Source organism: Erinaceus europaeus, chromosome 15, assembly GCF_950295315.1.
Source record: "Erinaceus europaeus chromosome 15, mEriEur2.1, whole genome shotgun sequence".
Classification (NCBI taxonomy): Eukaryota; Metazoa; Chordata; class Mammalia; order Eulipotyphla; family Erinaceidae; genus Erinaceus; species Erinaceus europaeus.
The window spans coordinates 13,301,600-13,318,308 of NC_080176.1; the positions used below are offsets into that span (position 1 = coordinate 13,301,600).

The 16,709-nt window shown below is 39.3% G+C and overlaps 1 protein-coding gene across 4 annotated transcripts in view; it reads left to right on the forward strand.

The window, feature by feature from the left end:
• The window catches only part of SMG1 (SMG1 nonsense mediated mRNA decay associated PI3K related kinase), a 147,705-nt gene that overhangs the window by 66,850 nt on the left and 64,146 nt on the right, over window positions 1–16,709 (forward strand). For all 4 annotated transcript variants that reach the window (XM_060172891.1, XM_007516538.3, XM_060172889.1 and 1 more), the window contains 12 exons: window positions 1,476–1,606; window positions 1,752–1,913; window positions 3,108–3,226; window positions 4,306–4,393; window positions 4,485–4,586; window positions 5,007–5,147; window positions 5,691–5,890; window positions 6,753–6,949; window positions 7,121–7,282; window positions 12,086–12,240; window positions 14,598–14,740; window positions 15,117–15,318. In XM_060172891.1, the coding sequence (XP_060028874.1) occupies window positions 1,476–1,606; window positions 1,752–1,913; window positions 3,108–3,226; window positions 4,306–4,393; window positions 4,485–4,586; window positions 5,007–5,147; window positions 5,691–5,890; window positions 6,753–6,949; window positions 7,121–7,282; window positions 12,086–12,240; window positions 14,598–14,740; window positions 15,117–15,318 (1,802 nt within the window). The remainder of the gene's footprint in view (window positions 1–1,475; window positions 1,607–1,751; window positions 1,914–3,107; window positions 3,227–4,305; window positions 4,394–4,484; window positions 4,587–5,006; window positions 5,148–5,690; window positions 5,891–6,752; window positions 6,950–7,120; window positions 7,283–12,085; window positions 12,241–14,597; window positions 14,741–15,116; window positions 15,319–16,709) is intronic.

Sequence of the window (16,709 nt, forward strand, 5' to 3'; positions counted from 1 at the left end):
TGTTGCATGCTTATGTAAATTTTGTACTGCTGTATCAGTGCATCTGTATAAACATTGCAGAACTGATATATTTAGGATCTACCCTTAATAAAAGAAATAGGTGGAAATATTTTCTGCCATTATGTTTTGTTATCTTTCCTTGATTTTCTTTTTAATATATTTTATTTCTTAGAAAATGTTTTAGGGCAGAGGAGATGCATAATAGTTATGCAAAAGGACTACTAATTACCGTTAATATTTTGAATGCAAGGAGTTTTTTCTTTAAGCTATCATGATATTTTAGTTTTTATTTAAAAGCTGTATATATTCAAAAGAACGGTCCTGGGTTGCAGTCCTACTTTTTATTGCTATGCTATGTACATTTTCCCATGTATTGAGCTTTGCAGGATTTTTATTCCTTTTCTTTTTTTTTAAAGTAATCAGAGGCCTGCCTGGCTAATGGTTGTGTGGAGGGTTGAACCTGGGACCTAGGAGCCACAAGCATAATAGTCTTTTATATAACCATAACGCTACCTCCCCAGCCCAGACCTTGTGAAATTTAAAAATATCTTTGAAAGATTTGTTTTGGGATCAGGCCATGTGTTAGTATACACACATTACCACTCACAAGGGTCTAGGTTTATGCTCCTAGTGTCCACCTTTGGGGGAGAATCTTACTGAGTGGTGAAGCTGTGCTGCAGGTGTCTCTCTTCCTTCCCACCTCTTCTTCCCTTTCTAGTTTCTCTGTATACTGTCAAAAAGAAAGAAAAAGAGAGGGGAAAAAAAAGGAAAAATAGTTATCAGATACATCACCAAGCCCCAGTGATAACCCTGATGGCGATTAAATATACACATACATATATATATACATATATACACACACATACATATATACATATATATATATTTTATCATGTAAGATTGGAAATAGTACTCGTGTGTCAGCAACTGTACTGTAAAACATGAACCTCTCAAGGGGGGGGGAGAAGGAATGGAATTTTTTGTTTGTTTTAAAGTGTGTGTGGAACCAGGGTATTGTACCTATGTGTTTTTACTGCTACTCATTTGTTCATATGTATAGAAAGAAAGCATAGCACTAGCACATAGCTTCTTCCTGTGTCATAGCACCTCTTATGTGGTGCTGGGATTTGAACATAGACTTTATCTAGGCAGGGCACTTGCCCTACCTATGAGCTATCTCTCTAGTCTTGTAAACGTATTTTTATTGCAACACAGCTATTTATTCACATGGCTGTTTTCTCTCTGCAGTCACAAAATGGGGAATGAACAATTCAACTAAGATATCCTGTGGCCTGAAAATTCTAATATAGTTTATAAAATGCTTGATGACCCCAAGTTAAGTGTACTAGATTACTTCCAAATTTAAATTCTGATTTCATTAACACATAAAGATGTAGGATTCTAAAGGACAAACTCTGTGCATACAACTTATGTCTTTGAGAAGCCAAACATTTTCTTTCTTCCTTTCTCATCAGATGTGGGCACTATCTCCAACAGTCTTTGCGCTCCTGAGTAAGAACCTGATGATTGTGCACAGTGACTTGGCTGTCCACTTTCCTGCCATTCAGTATGCAGTGCTCTACACATTGTATTCACATTGTACCAGGTGCTGTATTTAAAAGTAGTTTATTTTTAAAGGGGAATATGGACCATTTGTAGTCTAATTTTTAAGAAGTCTGCATTGGTTTCATATTGGGATTGCTTTTGTCTTCTGATTAGTGCTGAATAGATAATGTGTGCTTTTCTTCCAGGCATGATCACTTTATATCTAGTAGTCTTAGTTCTTCATCCCCATCTTTGTTTGATGGAGCCGTGATTAGTACTGTAACTACAGCTACCAAAAAACATTTCTCAATTATATTAAACCTCCTGGGAATATTGCTTAAGAAAGACAATCTTAACCAAGACACAAGGTAATTAATTTTATTCATTCAGCTTAACTTTATAAGATGAAGATTATCAGATTGAGGTTGAACAAATTAGAAGTTTGATTTTATTATTTAATCTAGGATTTCCTGTTCTTTCCTAAGAGACTTACATGAACCTCTCCCCACTGCTGCAGTGTCTTATAGAAGAATGTATCTATAGTATTTCTTTTAAGCTATAATCCATTATATTTTTATTAAGGGCTAGAGATAACTTTCTCTGTATCCACTCTGATATATGTGATACCATGGATTGAACTCAAGACCTTGTGCATGAGTCCAATGCTTTATCCAGTGTGCACCTCTTGAGATGCTATTGAGGTTTTTTTATATTCTCTTTGCTACATTTTACTCTTGTTTACTCTAGACTGTAAAAAGTTTTCTTAAGGGAGTCGGGCTGTAGCACAGTGGGTTAAGCGCAGGTAGCGCAAAGCACAAGGACCGGCAGAAGGATCCCGGTTCGAACCCCGGCTCCCCACCTGCAGGGGAGTTGCTTCACAGGCGGTGAAGCAGGTCTGCAGGTGTCTATCTTTCTCTCCTTCTCTCTGTCTTCCCCTCCTCTCTCCATTTCTCTCTGTCCTATCCAACAACGACAACAACAATAATAACTACAACAATAAAACAACAAGGACAACAAAAGGGAATAAATAAATTTTAAAAAAAGAATTAAAAAAAAAGTTTTCTTAAGAAATATACAGCTGTGGGTTGGGCAGTAGCGCAGCGGGTTAAGTGCATGTGGCACAAGCGCAAGGACTGGCTTAAGGATCCCGGTTCGAGCCCTGGCTCTACCTGCGGGGGAGTTGCTTTACAAGCAGTGAAGGAACTGGTCTGCAGGTGTCTCTCTTTCTCTTCATCTCTTCCCCTCCCCCCTCAATTTCTCTGTCCTATCCAACAACAACATCAGCAGTAACACTAATAACATTAACAACAACAAGGGCAACAAAAATGGGGGGGGATGGCCTCCAGGAGCAGTTGAGTCATAGTGGAGGTACTGAGCCTCAACAATAATCCTGGAGGCTAAAAGAAGAGAAATATACAACTTTTGGCAAAAGGATTGCTATAATTTCATTGTTTCTTGATTCCTTGAGATAGTAAACCTTAAGAGGGAAAATAAAAGCTAATGTAAGAGAATTTTAAAGCTTTTGGTTAGTGAAAAATCAACTATTTTCTGTTTTGTTTCAGAAAATTGTTAATGACTTGGGCTTTAGAAGTGGCTGTTTTGATGAAGAAATCGGAAACATATGCACCTTTATTTTCTCTTCCATCTTTTCACAAATTTTGCAAAGGCCTCTTAGCCAACAGTAAGATTCTCTGATTCTTATATTTTGTTAACATGTTTTAAACAAAGATTTTTGGTAGTGGGAGAAAGATTCACTTGAATATTTTAATGCCCAAAAATGTATGATTTGTATATTAATGACAAATGCATAATTGCCTTAATTTTTAAATAGTCAGTATTCAGAAACATTGTTTTATCCAGTTATTCAGTTGTTAAGCTTATGTGAAGTTTTAAAAATATGTCTCATACTTTTTAAAATTCCCTCCGTAAAAGATTTGGAGATTAGTCACTTGAAGTGAAATTTGCAGAATACTTGACTTTCGTAGACTTTATTGCAATAGAAGATTCCAGCCAGGAGCAGAATTTACTGTGAAAATTATGAAATTAAATTATTTTTTTTTTTAAATTTTATTATCTTTATTGGATAGAGACAGCCAGAAATTGAGGGGAGTAGGGGTCATAGGAGAGAGACAGACACCTGCAAACCTGTTTCACCACTCGCAAAGCTTTGCCCATGCAGGTGGGGACCAGGAGCTCGAACCTGGGCCCTTGTGCACTTTAACGTGTGCTCTCAACCAAGTGTGCCACCACCCGGCCCCAGAAATAATTAAAAAAAAAATGTATATGTCTGTATATGAGAAAGGGATAACAAAGAACACATGTGGTATGGGTATCAAAACTCAGGCCCTGGGAGTTGGGTGGTAGCACAGTAGGTTAAGTGTACGAGACGCAAAGCGCAAGGATTGGCCTAAGGATCCTGGTTTGAGCCTCCGGCTCGCCACCTGCAGGGGAGTTGCTACAAAGGCAGTAAAAGAAGTCTTTCCCCCTCTGCTTTCCCCTCCTCTCTCCATTTCTCTCCGTCCTATCTAACAACGACAGCATCAATAACAACAACAATAACTACAACAACAATAAAAAACAAATAAGGGCAACAAAAGGGAAAATAAATAAATATTTAAAAAAAAACTCAGCCCCTTATGCTTGTAAGTTCTACTCTCCACTCCTGTGTCACCTCTCAGGCAGCAGAATTCAGAATGTACAACACAATCACATCAGCTTATTTTGGCAAGCTGAAAGTAATTATCCTTTACTTTTTAATAGCTCTTGTAGAAGATGTGAACATCTGCCTTCAGGCATGCAGTAGTCTACATGCTTTGTCCTCTTCTTTGCCAGATGACCTTTTACAGAGGTATTGATTGAATATATTTTTTCTACTCTGATCCTAGTAAATTGGAGATACTATATCTGTATGGCCTATCTTGTCTTCTTTTTTTTAATAGATGTGTTGATGTTTGCCGTGTCCAACTAGTACATAGTGGAACTCGTATTCGACAAGCATTTGGAAAGCTATTGAAGTCAATTCCTTTAGATGTTGTCTTGAGGTATAACAGATGTTTCTGGGGCAACGATTCCACTGTTTTTACTACCCTATCTAGAAAAGGCAGTTATTTGTTGGTATATTGATGTTATTTGTTGGTATATTGATGTTATATCTTATGTTGTATTTTTCAGTGCTTGAAGAAATAATCATGCAAATGCCAAAGAAAATAAAGTTTTGTATGACTTATCAGTTCATCATAATTAGTACAGAATAACTCATGTATTAAGTATGTTTCTTAGTATTCAGTTTGTAAATTTAAGCTGTAATCCATTATATTTTTATGAAATTAGTTTGGGAGCTTATATCTGCTACTTATTTATTTTTATATTAAGCTGGCAAGTAAATAACCCACCCACTGTATTTACAAACCTTTTAACTGAAACATTTTGTCTAACAATGGCTTTTTGTTTTCTGTCTACAGTAACAATAATCACACAGAAATTCAAGAAATTTCTTTAGCATTAAGAAGTCATATGAGTAAAGCACCAAGTAACACATTCCACCCACAAGATTTCTCTGATGTTATTAGTTTCATTTTATATGGGAACTCTCACAGAACAGGGTAAGACATTTGAAAACTCATTTAATCAGGAAATATAATTTTCGTATGTTCTTGTATATGTTGGCAGTATATCCAGTTTTGAGGAAAAAAATATGCTCGGGTATGATCTAGAAAACAGTCTTCTCAAATGGGTTATTTCATTTTTCAGCAGTAGAAAGAATTGCTTTGAAGATGATAGAATCTGAAGAAACAAAAAAGGGGGGGGGCTTTGAATTTGATTACTGAAATGTGGTTAACAGTTAACTGATAGAATATATTTTTCACTGCTTTGGGGGCCAGGGGATAAACATCTGGAGACTTAGTTGTGGTGAATATTGTATTCTTATAGCAAATTGTGAGAAGCTACATATATACCCTAAGTAATCCATCCACATAAGTACAAAAGATCTCCTTCAATGAGTAATGGGGATAAATTGCTTTCCAGATCCTGCCTTTTTGGAGTAGGAAAAATGATAGTCTCTACTCTGTCCCCCTTGCATATTTACTTCGTATTATTAAAATGAAGTTGCCATTGTCTATTAAATATGAAACTATTTTTTCTAGGAAGGACAATTGGTTAGAAAGATTATTCTATAGCTGCCAGAGACTGGATAAGCGTGACCAATCAACAATACCCCGCAATCTGCTAAAGACAGATGCTGTCCTCTGGCAGTGGGCTATTTGGGAAGCAGCACAATTCACTGTCCTTTCTAAGTTGAGAACACCACTGGGAAGAGCGCAAGATACTTTCCAGACAATTGAAGGTAATAGATTCAAGTCTTACATTAAGAAACTATGCAGAGAGTTAAGCTAAAAAGATGACAAATAGTAAATGATTTTACTTAGAAGCAGGACTTAAATAGTTCACTCTAGGGAGAACACAGTAAACAAACAATTCTCCATAGGGAGAACACAAAGTGTATTGGATCAAAAGCAAATCACTCTGGGAAAAGGAAAGAAACAAGGGGGGGGGGTAGAGAACTGCAGGGTTCTGGTATATAGTGAAATTGTACATGTTACCCATGTGTCAGTGACTGCACTGTAAAGCATTAAGCCCCTCAATATAAAGAAAATAAACTGGATTTTTTTTTTTTTTTTACCTCCAGGGTTATTGCTGGGGATTAGTGCCTGTACTATGAATCCATTGCTTCTGGTGGCCATTTTTTCAACTTTTTGGATAGAACAGAGAGAAATTGAGAGAGGAGAGGAAGAAAGACACTTGCAGATCTGCTTCACAACTTGTGAAGCAACTCCCTACCCCTGCAGGTGGGGAGCAGGGGATCCTTGCATGAGTCCTTGTGTTTCCTACTATGTGTGCTTAACTTGGTGCGCCACTGCCCGGCCCTCAACAGTGGATTTCTTGATTGTTTTCTTTAATTGGTCTTTTAGGTATTTTTCTGTATTGACAACACCATGGTTGCTGTTTCTTGTTTAGAAATGTGGGGGATTCATTTTGAGAAAGCATTTTTTTCCTCCTAAAATGATTTTTCATGTTGGGAATTTTGTTTTTAAATAATGGCTATTAAGAGGATGTTTGATAAATGTGCATTTGTGAAATAATGTCCAAGAACAGGTAGAACCTCTAAAAGTTCTTTTTCAAATTTGGAGCATTGATTTTACTTTTAGGTATCATTAGAAGCCTAGCAGCTCACACCTTAAATCCTGATCAGGATGTTAGCCAATGGACAACTGCAGACAATGATGAAGGACACAGTAGCAACCAACTTAGACTTATTCTTCTTCTGCAATATCTGGAAAACCTGGAGAAATTAATGTATAATGCATATGAGGGATGTGCTAATGCATTAACATCACCTCCTAAGGTTGGTTGCAGTGGACTGAGTATTGCTTTATAGCAGTGTCATAGTGAAATCTGGCAATGTGTGCAGAGCTGAAATCAGAATGGACTTATATATTTGATTTAATGAGTATTTGAGACAGCAGTGTGTAAATTTTGAACCATTCCTGAGCTCTTGTTTCTCTCTACTCTGAAGGTCATTAGGACTTTTTTCTACACCAATCGCCAAACTTGTCAAGACTGGCTGACTCGAATACGACTTTCAATTATGAGGGTTGGATTATTGGCAGGCCAGCCTGCGGTGACAGTGAGACATGGCTTTGACTTGCTTACAGAAATGAAGACAAATTTATCTCAGGTAAAGTGATGTGTTAAAGTTACTTTAAACTCTATTCATTATTGTAACTTGAATTCTATAATTCAATCTGTGGACAAAGTAAGACTTTTTCAGTTTTAAAACTTTTGATACATTATTTCACAAAAGCTTTCACTTCCAAAGTCACCTGTTCATACTTCTTAGTAAAAATGTTTGACATGTATCATTTTATACTTAATGATTAGAATTTTAAAGGTGATTCTCAATTGTCTTTAGAAGAAAAAATATAGTAAAATATAATAGTCATACAATATACAGGAAAGTGTGCACTGTATGCAAAAACTTATAATGAAATCAGCAACATGGCATAATGGGAAAAAGTGTTGACTTTTTTTTAAATTTGCTTTTCATTTCTCCTTTTGTTGCCCTTATTGTTTTATTATTGTTGTAGTTGTTGTTGTTATTGATGTTGCTGTTGTTGGACAGGACAGAGAGAAATTGAGAGGGAAGGGAAGCCGGGGAGAGAAAGACACCTGAAGACCCACTTCACCGCTTGTGAAGCGACTCCCCTGCAGGTGGGGAGCCTTGGGTTCGAACCAGGATCCTTAGGCTGGTCCTTGCACTTTGAACCACCTGCGCTTAATCTGCTGCGCTACCGCCTGACCCCCAAAAGTGTTGACATTTAAGTGGTCTGATTAGTCAAATTTTTTACTTTTTATTATTAGTTATTTAATAATGATTGACAAGATTGTGGGATAACAGGGGTACAATTCATACAGTTCCTACCACTAGAGTTCCATATCCCCTCCTCTCCATTGGAAGTTTTCCTCTTCTTTACGTCCCTGTGAGTATGGACCAAAGATCTTCATGAGGAGCAGAAGGTGGAAGGTCTAACTTTTGTAATTGCTTCTCCGCTAGGCATGGCCATTGACAAGCTGATTTCATACTCCCAGCCTGTTTCTATCTTTCCCTAGTCCAGTAGGGCTCTTGGGAGGTGGGGTTCCAGGACATCTGCCGAGGGAAGTCAGGTTGGCGTCATGGTAAAATCTGCAACTTAGTGGCTGAAAAGCATAAAGATACAAAGCACAGAACGAATTGCTTAATAATCAGTAACCTAAAAAGGTAAGAGTATAGCAGTTGAGATTTAGGGTCTTCATGTTGGAATGAGCTAGGAATTCTATTTTAGGTACTATTTTAGGTATATTCCAAATGGTCCATGACTTGACTAATTTTTGCTTGAACTTGACAGCTAATGTGCATGTGAGCTAAAAGTATTGTCTGGGAAGATGGTGTCAGAGTTGAGGATAGAACTAGAGAGCTGGGTCAGGGCAGAGAGAAGCTCCCAAAATTAGGGGAAAATATATAAATACTGTTAACTGTAAAACCTCATTGATCAGACCTAGGGCCTATGTCTGTTCATATTTAGCACAGGAGCCCATGTAACTTCTGTATTCCTGTCACTTTGAGTTCCTATTCTATATTCATGGCTAGAAACATGCTAGGCTGCACTCCTTTCAGGACCAGTCTTCCATGAGTGGCAGAGTATGCCTCAGCCTCCCTTCGGAGAGTGGGGCAATTTCTACCGCTGTTGTGTTCTGCGTTGGGGGCAAGGTTCTATAGATGCCCCACAAAAGGGTTTCTGATGATGCTCATGATGGAGATGGCCAGTGATGGTTGAGAGCGGGATCTGTTAGAGGTCTAGACTCATCATATCTGTGTGGGAATGCAAGGATTCCCTGACTGGGGCTCCAGATGCCTAGACTTCATTTCTGAGTATATATATTCCTTTAATCTAAGTAAGCACTTAAGGTTTCAAATTAGTACATTGATTGAATTTTAACATTGGGCTTATTTTTTATCTTTTAACCAGAGCTCTGTTCAGCTCTGGTTTATGGTGGTACTGGGAATTAAATCTGGAAACTCAAGAGTCTAAAGCATGAAAGTTGTTTGCATTAATCACTATGCTGTCTTCCCAGTCATTTATGTTTACTTTGCATTTAGTTCACCTTGTTCTTTTTTTTTTTTTTTTTTTTTAAGAAAGGATTAAAAAAACCATAGGGTAGAAGGGGTACAACTCCACACAATTCCCACCACCCAATCTCCATATCCCACCCCCTCCCCTGATAGCTTTCCCATTCTCTATCCCTCTGGGAGCATGGACCCAGGGCCATTGTGGGTTGCAGAAGGTAGAAGGTCTGGCTTCTGTAATTGCTTCCCCGCTGAACATGGGCGTTGTCCATACTCCCAGTCTGCCTCTCTCTTTCCCTAGTAGGATGGGTCTCTGGGGAAGCGGAGCTCCAGGACACATTGGTGGGGTCTTCAGTCTAGGGAAGCCTGGCCGGCATCCTGATGACATCTGGAACCTGGTGACTGAAAAGAGAGTTAACATACAAAGCCAAACAAATTGTTGAGCAATCATGGACCCAAAGCTTGGAATAGTGGAGAGGAAGTGTTAGGGGGATACTCACTGCAAACTCTAGTGTACTTCTGCTTTCAGGTATATATTTTGCAGTAGTTTACGGATACGTGTGAACATATGCTCTCACAGAAACTGGTGTATATCTAGGTTTTGGGACTTTGTTAGAAAGTGAACCACCTGAGATGGAATTAGAGTATACTATGAAAGGAAAGGTCTCACCTGAGTAATGAAGCTGAAGGGTTGTCATTCCACAAGTGAAGTCTCTGGACACAGTCTGAAGTGAAGCATGTTGAGGTGGCAATCGTGATGGTTAGGTTGTGATAGGCAGATGCAGTATTATTTGATATGGATTGGGAGAGGCATACGGGAAAGTGGGCCCTATCCAGTGGTTCCAGGACGGGGAAGTAGAGGCTCTATAGTGGAGATGTGAGGTTCCTGCTGTCTTAGGGTTCAAAAAAGACAATCGATAGTTAATGTTATCATCACATTATTGGGTAATTGGGTTAACTTTGAAAAGTCCTTTTGTTAGGGTTTGCTGTACAGTACCCAGTATCTTGTATATAGCTGTGCTATTGGTTGCTTCTGATCTACTTGGTCTAGGCTTTTGAGAGAGTCTGCATATCAATTACACAGCCTATATATTGAAAAGATTCAGTTTGTGTTTTGAAAAACTTCGAGACATACAATTAATTTTCCCCCTCTCGTATTAATTAGTGATTTATATGACTACATTTTACTAGGAGTGTACATAAACACCATTCCCACCACCAAAAGACTGTGTGACCCATCCCTCCCACCCACTCCCACCCCCTACTGTCCCAGGAAGCTGCATGTCTACCCCTCACCTCAGGGTTTTTACTTTGGTGCCCTACTTACAATTTGGTCAGGTCCTGTGTTGTTAAAATTCCGAGGCTCCAGCTGGCTGGGCTAGCTTCACGGGCGGGTAACAGAGACAACCAGAGACATACGGCTGGGCAGGGAAGCTGTATTTCTTTATTCAGGAACAACGATTCATAAACTAAACCAAACTAATCACCAAACAGAACTCTGCTGCCTCTTTCCCCCGCGGCAGCGCCAAGCACTCTCGAACTCTCCAACTCTGGAACTCTCTGGGGGTTCCTTGGGGCGGGGCCAAGCTGGCCTGCGAAAGTAGCAGGACTGATCCAATTTTCTTGGCGGGGGAGAGCTAGAACAACCCAATGTAAAGCATACAACAGTCCTGCTTTTAGTTTCCCTTTCAGATCTTCTTCGTCAACTTCTGTTGATGAGTGGGATCATCCCATACTCATCTTTATCTTTCTGACTTAGCTCACTTAACATAATTCCTTCTAGCTATGTCCAAGATGGGTCAGAGAAGGTGGGTTCATTGTTCTTGATAGCTGCATAGTATTCCATTGTGTATATATACCACAGCTTTCTCAGCCACTCATTTGTTGGGCACCTGGGTTGCTTCCAGGTTTTAGCTATTATGAATTGTGCTGCTATGAACATAGGAGTACACACCTCTTTTTGGTTGGATGTTATGGAGTCCTTGGGGTATAACCCCAGGAGAGGAATTACTGAATCATATGGAAGGTCCATGTCTAGCCTTCTGAGAGTTTTCCAGACTGCTCTCCACAGAGGCTGTACCAATATCACAACTTAAAATTCTTTCTCTCTCTCTTTTTTTTTTTTCTTTTTAAAGACCAACACCCATGTGCTATCAAGATTTTAATCTTAGCTTTGGTTGCTATTGTATACATAATGTTTTAAGAGCCCTTAACTAAATAATGTAACACTACTGTAAAGAAAATAATTGTTGGGGACCGGGCAGCAGCACAGTGGGTTACACGCACATGGTGCAAAGCACAGTACCGCTGTAGGGATCCCGGTTTGAGCCCCTGGCTCCCCACCTGCAGGTGGGTGGTTTCATAAGTGGTGAAGCAGGTTTGCAGGTGTCTGTCTTTCTCTCCTCCTCTCTTGATTGTTCTCTGTCCTATCCAACAACATCAGCAAAAACATCAGTAACATTAACAACAACAAGGGCAACAATTGGGAAAAAAATGGCTTCCAGGAGCAGTGGAGTTGTAGTGGAGGTACTGAGCCCCAGCAAAAACCCTGGAGGCAAAAAAGAAAGAAAGAAAAGAATTGTGGTCCAAGAGGTGGTGCAGTGGATAAAGGATTGAACTCTCAAACATGAGTTCCCAAGTTCAGTCCCTGGCAGCACGTGTATCAGTGATACATGCTTCTTCCTCTTTCTCCTGTTTTCCTCATGAATAAATAAAATATTATAAAAGAAAAGAATTGTTAGAAGAAAAAATTAATAAAAATATGGCAAAATAACATACATTGTTCAAAATAAACTTCAGTTATCGATAAATGTGATTTAATATGAGTTCTTGAATCTTAATGGTAACTAGGTCTGTGTTGGGAATGCCATTTTTTAGGGAAGTGAATTAGAAGTAACCATCATGATGGTGGTAGAAGCACTGTGTGAACTTCATTGTCCTGAAGCTATCCAGGGAATTGCTGTCTGGTCATCTTCAGTTATTGGGAAAAATCTTCTTTGGATTAACTCAGTGGCCCAACAGGCTGAAGGGAGGTAAGTTGAAAGGAATAAAACGGGTGATGGAATCCTGTGTCTAAAACTTGTATTATTGACTAACATATTAAATGCTAAACATAAATATTTAAATAGGTAAGTAGATATTGTTAAAACAGCATTCTTTAATTTTAGCTATTGATGCCTTCTATAAGTCACTACTGGAGGCCTTTTTGTCCTTTAGTAAAATAAGAACTGACAAAAATTAAATAATTTTATATATTTTTAAACAAAACTTATTAACTTCTTTTCCCTTTTGTTGCCCTTTTTTAAAAATTGTTGTTGTGGTTATTGTTGTCATCGTTGTTAGGACAGAGAGAGATGGAGAGAGTAGGGGGAAGACAAAGAGTCAGAGAGAAAGACACCTGCAGACCTGCTTCACTGCCTGTGAAACGACTCCCCTGCAGGTGGGGAGCCAGGGGCTCAAACCAGGATCCTTCTTTGGGTCTTTGTACTTTGCACCATGTGCGCTTAACCGCTGTGCTACCGCCCTACTCCCCAATACTTACTCATAAAAAGGACAAGTAGGCAAATTTTTGTAAAATAAGACCTACCAGTGAATTATTTATTTATTTATTATTTATTTATTTATTTATTGGATAGAGACAGCCAGAAATCAAGAGGGAAGGGGGCGATAGGGAGAAATACAGAGGGACACCTGCAGCCCTGCCTCACCACTCGTGAAGCTTTCCTCCTACAGGTGGGTTCCAGAGACTCAGTGACCCGGGTCCTTGCACATTGTAATACGTGTGCTCAACCAGGTGTGCCACCACCCAGCCCCCAGTGAATTGTTTTATAAAAACTTTTGAACTTAAGTCTAATTGAACCGTTTACATCAGAGTTTGGTGTTAATTAACCTTTATGGCTCTGGGTGGTGGCGGACCGGGTTAAGCAAACAGAATTCAAAGCACAAGGATCTTGATTTGAGCTTCCAATCTTCAGGGGTATAGCCTCACTAGGGGTGAAGCAGGGCTTCAGGTTTCTATCTTTCTCCCTCTCTATCGCCTCTTCTCTTAGTTTCTGTCCTATCCAGAAAATCGAAGGAGGAAAAAATGACTGCCAGGAGCATTGTATTCGTAGTGCAGGCACCAAGCCCCAGCAATAAACCTGCAGTGCGTGAATTTCTTTTTTTAAGTGTCTTACTAGGTCTCTGTACTGACATTCTCTAGGTAAATGAACATGTCCACTTACATAAACTATCAAATCTGGGGAAAGTAGGACAAGTAAACCCATAATTTCATCTCCTAGTGATGAAAGTACCTGTATTTTGACATATATGCATTTCTAGCTCTTTTTTGTTGGGTATAATTTTCATTTTCACAAAAATATTGTTTCCACTTGTTTATGTTTTTCTAGTCATCAGTATTAAACATATTTTTTATTTACTAGAGAGATAGGAATGAGAGAGAACCAGACATCACTCTGGTACATGTGCTGCTGGGTAGTGAGCTCAGTACCTCATGCTTGAGAGTACAATGCTTTATCCACTGCGCCACCTTCCGGAACACCAGCATTAATATTTTACATGATAGACATTCTAACAGGTGATTTTTAATGACAGTTCCCCCCACAGTTGTATCTTATCTATTTATTTGGTTGTATTTATTATTATTGGATAGAGAAAGAGGAATTGAAAGGTAAGGGGGAGACAGACACCTGCAGCCCTGCTTCATCACTTGTGAAGCTTTCCCCTGCAGTTGGGTAACAGGGAGTTTGAACCTGGATCCTTGCACACTATGAGGTATGCGCTTAACCAGGTGTGCCACTGCCCCAGTTGTGTTTTATTAAGCCTTGAATTTGCAATGTGCTGACTTAGTTTAGTGGCTTTGCGCATAGGCTCTGAGGCAGAATGGCTTCAGGTTCAAATCCTATTTTCACCAAAAGCCAGGTTCGCCCCTCCTCAGGTGGGGGTATGTATGTTTTTTTCCCCTAAGTAGCATTGCATTATAAGTTTCAGGGGTGGGATGTTGCAAAATCAGCCTCTATACATGCTACTGAAAGTTTAGTTTATCCATTATAAATTTGCCACAGGGAGTTGGGCGGGTAACACAACGGGTTAAGTGCAGGTGGTGCAAAGCGCAAGTACCGGTGTAAAGATCCGGGTTCGAGCCCCCTAGCTCTCCACCTGCAGGGGAGTTGCTTCACAAGTGGTAAAGCTGGTCTGCAGGTGTCTTTTTCTTCCCCTCTGTCTTCCCCTCCTCTCTATTTCTGTCCTGTCCAACAACGATGACACCAATAATAACTACAACAATGGCAACAAAAGAGAATACATAAATTAAAAAAAAATTGCCACAGTTTTTCTACCACCCATTCTCTATCCCTGATGGTAACCAGTATTGTTTCAATTTGTGTTGAAGGTTTGAAAAGGCCTCTGTGGAGTACCAGGAGCACCTGTGTGCTATGACAGGAATTGATTGCTGCATCTCTAGCTTTGACAAATCTGTTCTCACTTTGGCCAATGCTGGCCGTAATAGCGCCAGCCCCAAGCATTCTATGAATGGTGAGTAGTCAGTATTTATATAAATCAGTTTAGTCATATAGTTTTTTTTTTTCCTTCTGATTACTATGTGCTTTTATACTTTTGTGCTATTTAAAATATTTGTAACTGGCGCCAGGTGGTCATGCACCTGGTTGAGTGCACGTCACAGTGTGCAGGGATCTGAGTTTGAGCACCTGGTCCCCACCTGCACTGGGATAGCTTTGCAAGTGGTAAAGCACTGTTGCAGGTTTCTCCCTTTTCCCCTCCCTCTCTGTCTCTCCTACCCTCTTGATTTCTGACTGTCTCTATCCAATAAATAAAGATTAAAATTTTTTTTAAACCTTGTAACTGTCCTGAGTCTTTTTATCTTTATTTTGAAAATACTGATGTTACTTAGGTGAATCCAGGAAAACTGTATTGTCCAAACCAAGTGACTCCTCCCCTGAAGTCATAAATTATTTGGGAAATAAAGCGTGTGAGTGCTACATCTCAATTGCTGATTGGGCTGCTGTTCAGGAATGGCAGAATGCTATCCACGACTTGAAAAAGAGTACCAGTAGTACTTCACTCAATCTAAAAGCTGATTTCAACTACATAAAGTAAGGATTTCACTTCATCTTTAAATTATGATACTTTACCGTATTATAATTATAATAAATTTTTGCTAGCTATGACAAAAATATTTAAGTGCATGGTTCACAATATATTATTGTAAGATATTGTGGTTCTAACATTTCTGTTCTAAAAGTAACTAAGAAAAAAATAAGTTGTAAGGAAAACAGCTATTATGCAGTGGGAAAACAGACTCATAGCAAACTGTAGACAGTGATTCAGTATTAATTCTTACCCTTGTCTAAAAACAAATGGGTCAAAGAGAGGAAGATGTTCACGAACATTTGGAATTGAGCTCGCTTTATTTTTTATGTTTTATTTATTTTTATTTGTTTATTAATGAGAAAGATCGGAGGAGAGAAAGAGCCAGACATCACTCTGCTACACCTGCTGCTGGGGACTGAACTCAGGACCTCATGCTTGAAAGTCCAGCGCTTTATCCACTGTGCCATCTCCCAGACCATGAGAGCTCACTTTCTTATTCTTTTTTTGTTCCTCCTCTTTGTGTTTTTTCCTTAATTTCAGATCTGAATTTTACAATCTGTATTCTACCCTTGACTGGATCATAAGTGTCATTAGTTATCCTGACATTGAGGGATTTGATTTCCAGTGAGTAAAAGGGTTAGTGGTATTCTCTCCATTAAGTATGCTATGTTTCAATAACTGGAATGCAGCAGTGCCTAAACCGCACAAACTCTGACCCTTAAGCTGATTTCCTAGTGAGAAAGAGATACACAGACAAGAGGTAATAGATTTGATGCAAGAATGATGGCCTTCCTAGAATGCCAGTGTGTTTGAAGCAGAATAACTAATAGGAGATAAGGATGGAGAAATGGATGTGAGGCTGGACGGTGGCACACCAGGTAAGTGCACATAGTATGAAGTGCAAGGACCCGCATAAGGATCCCTGTTTGAGCCCCAGGCTCCCTACTTGCAGGAGGGTCACTCCACAAGCAGAGAAGCAGGTCTGCAGGTATCTATCTTTCTCCCTCTCTTATCTCCCCCTCCTCTCTGTCCTATGCAGTAGGAAGTGGGGGGGAGGAATACCCCCAGGAGCAGTGGATTCGTAGTACAGGCAAAAAAGGAGAAATGGATGTGAACTATGAAAAGAACTTGGATCTCTAAAAAGACAGGAAATCTTAGAAGGTGGGCTTTGAACTGGAATAACAGGCCGCAATCTGACTTGGTGTGTTTTACTTGCTGTGAATATTAAGAATTGGGAAAGGAAGTATTTTAAAAAAAAAATTACAAGGGCACTGAGAATGGGAGTGTCAGCGATTTAGAAGAATCACACCGGAATAGTAAGCTTTGTCAAAAACCTCAGAGATTTGCAAAGAGACACAGTAGCCAGGTTGAATACTTATTACTATTTAAACTA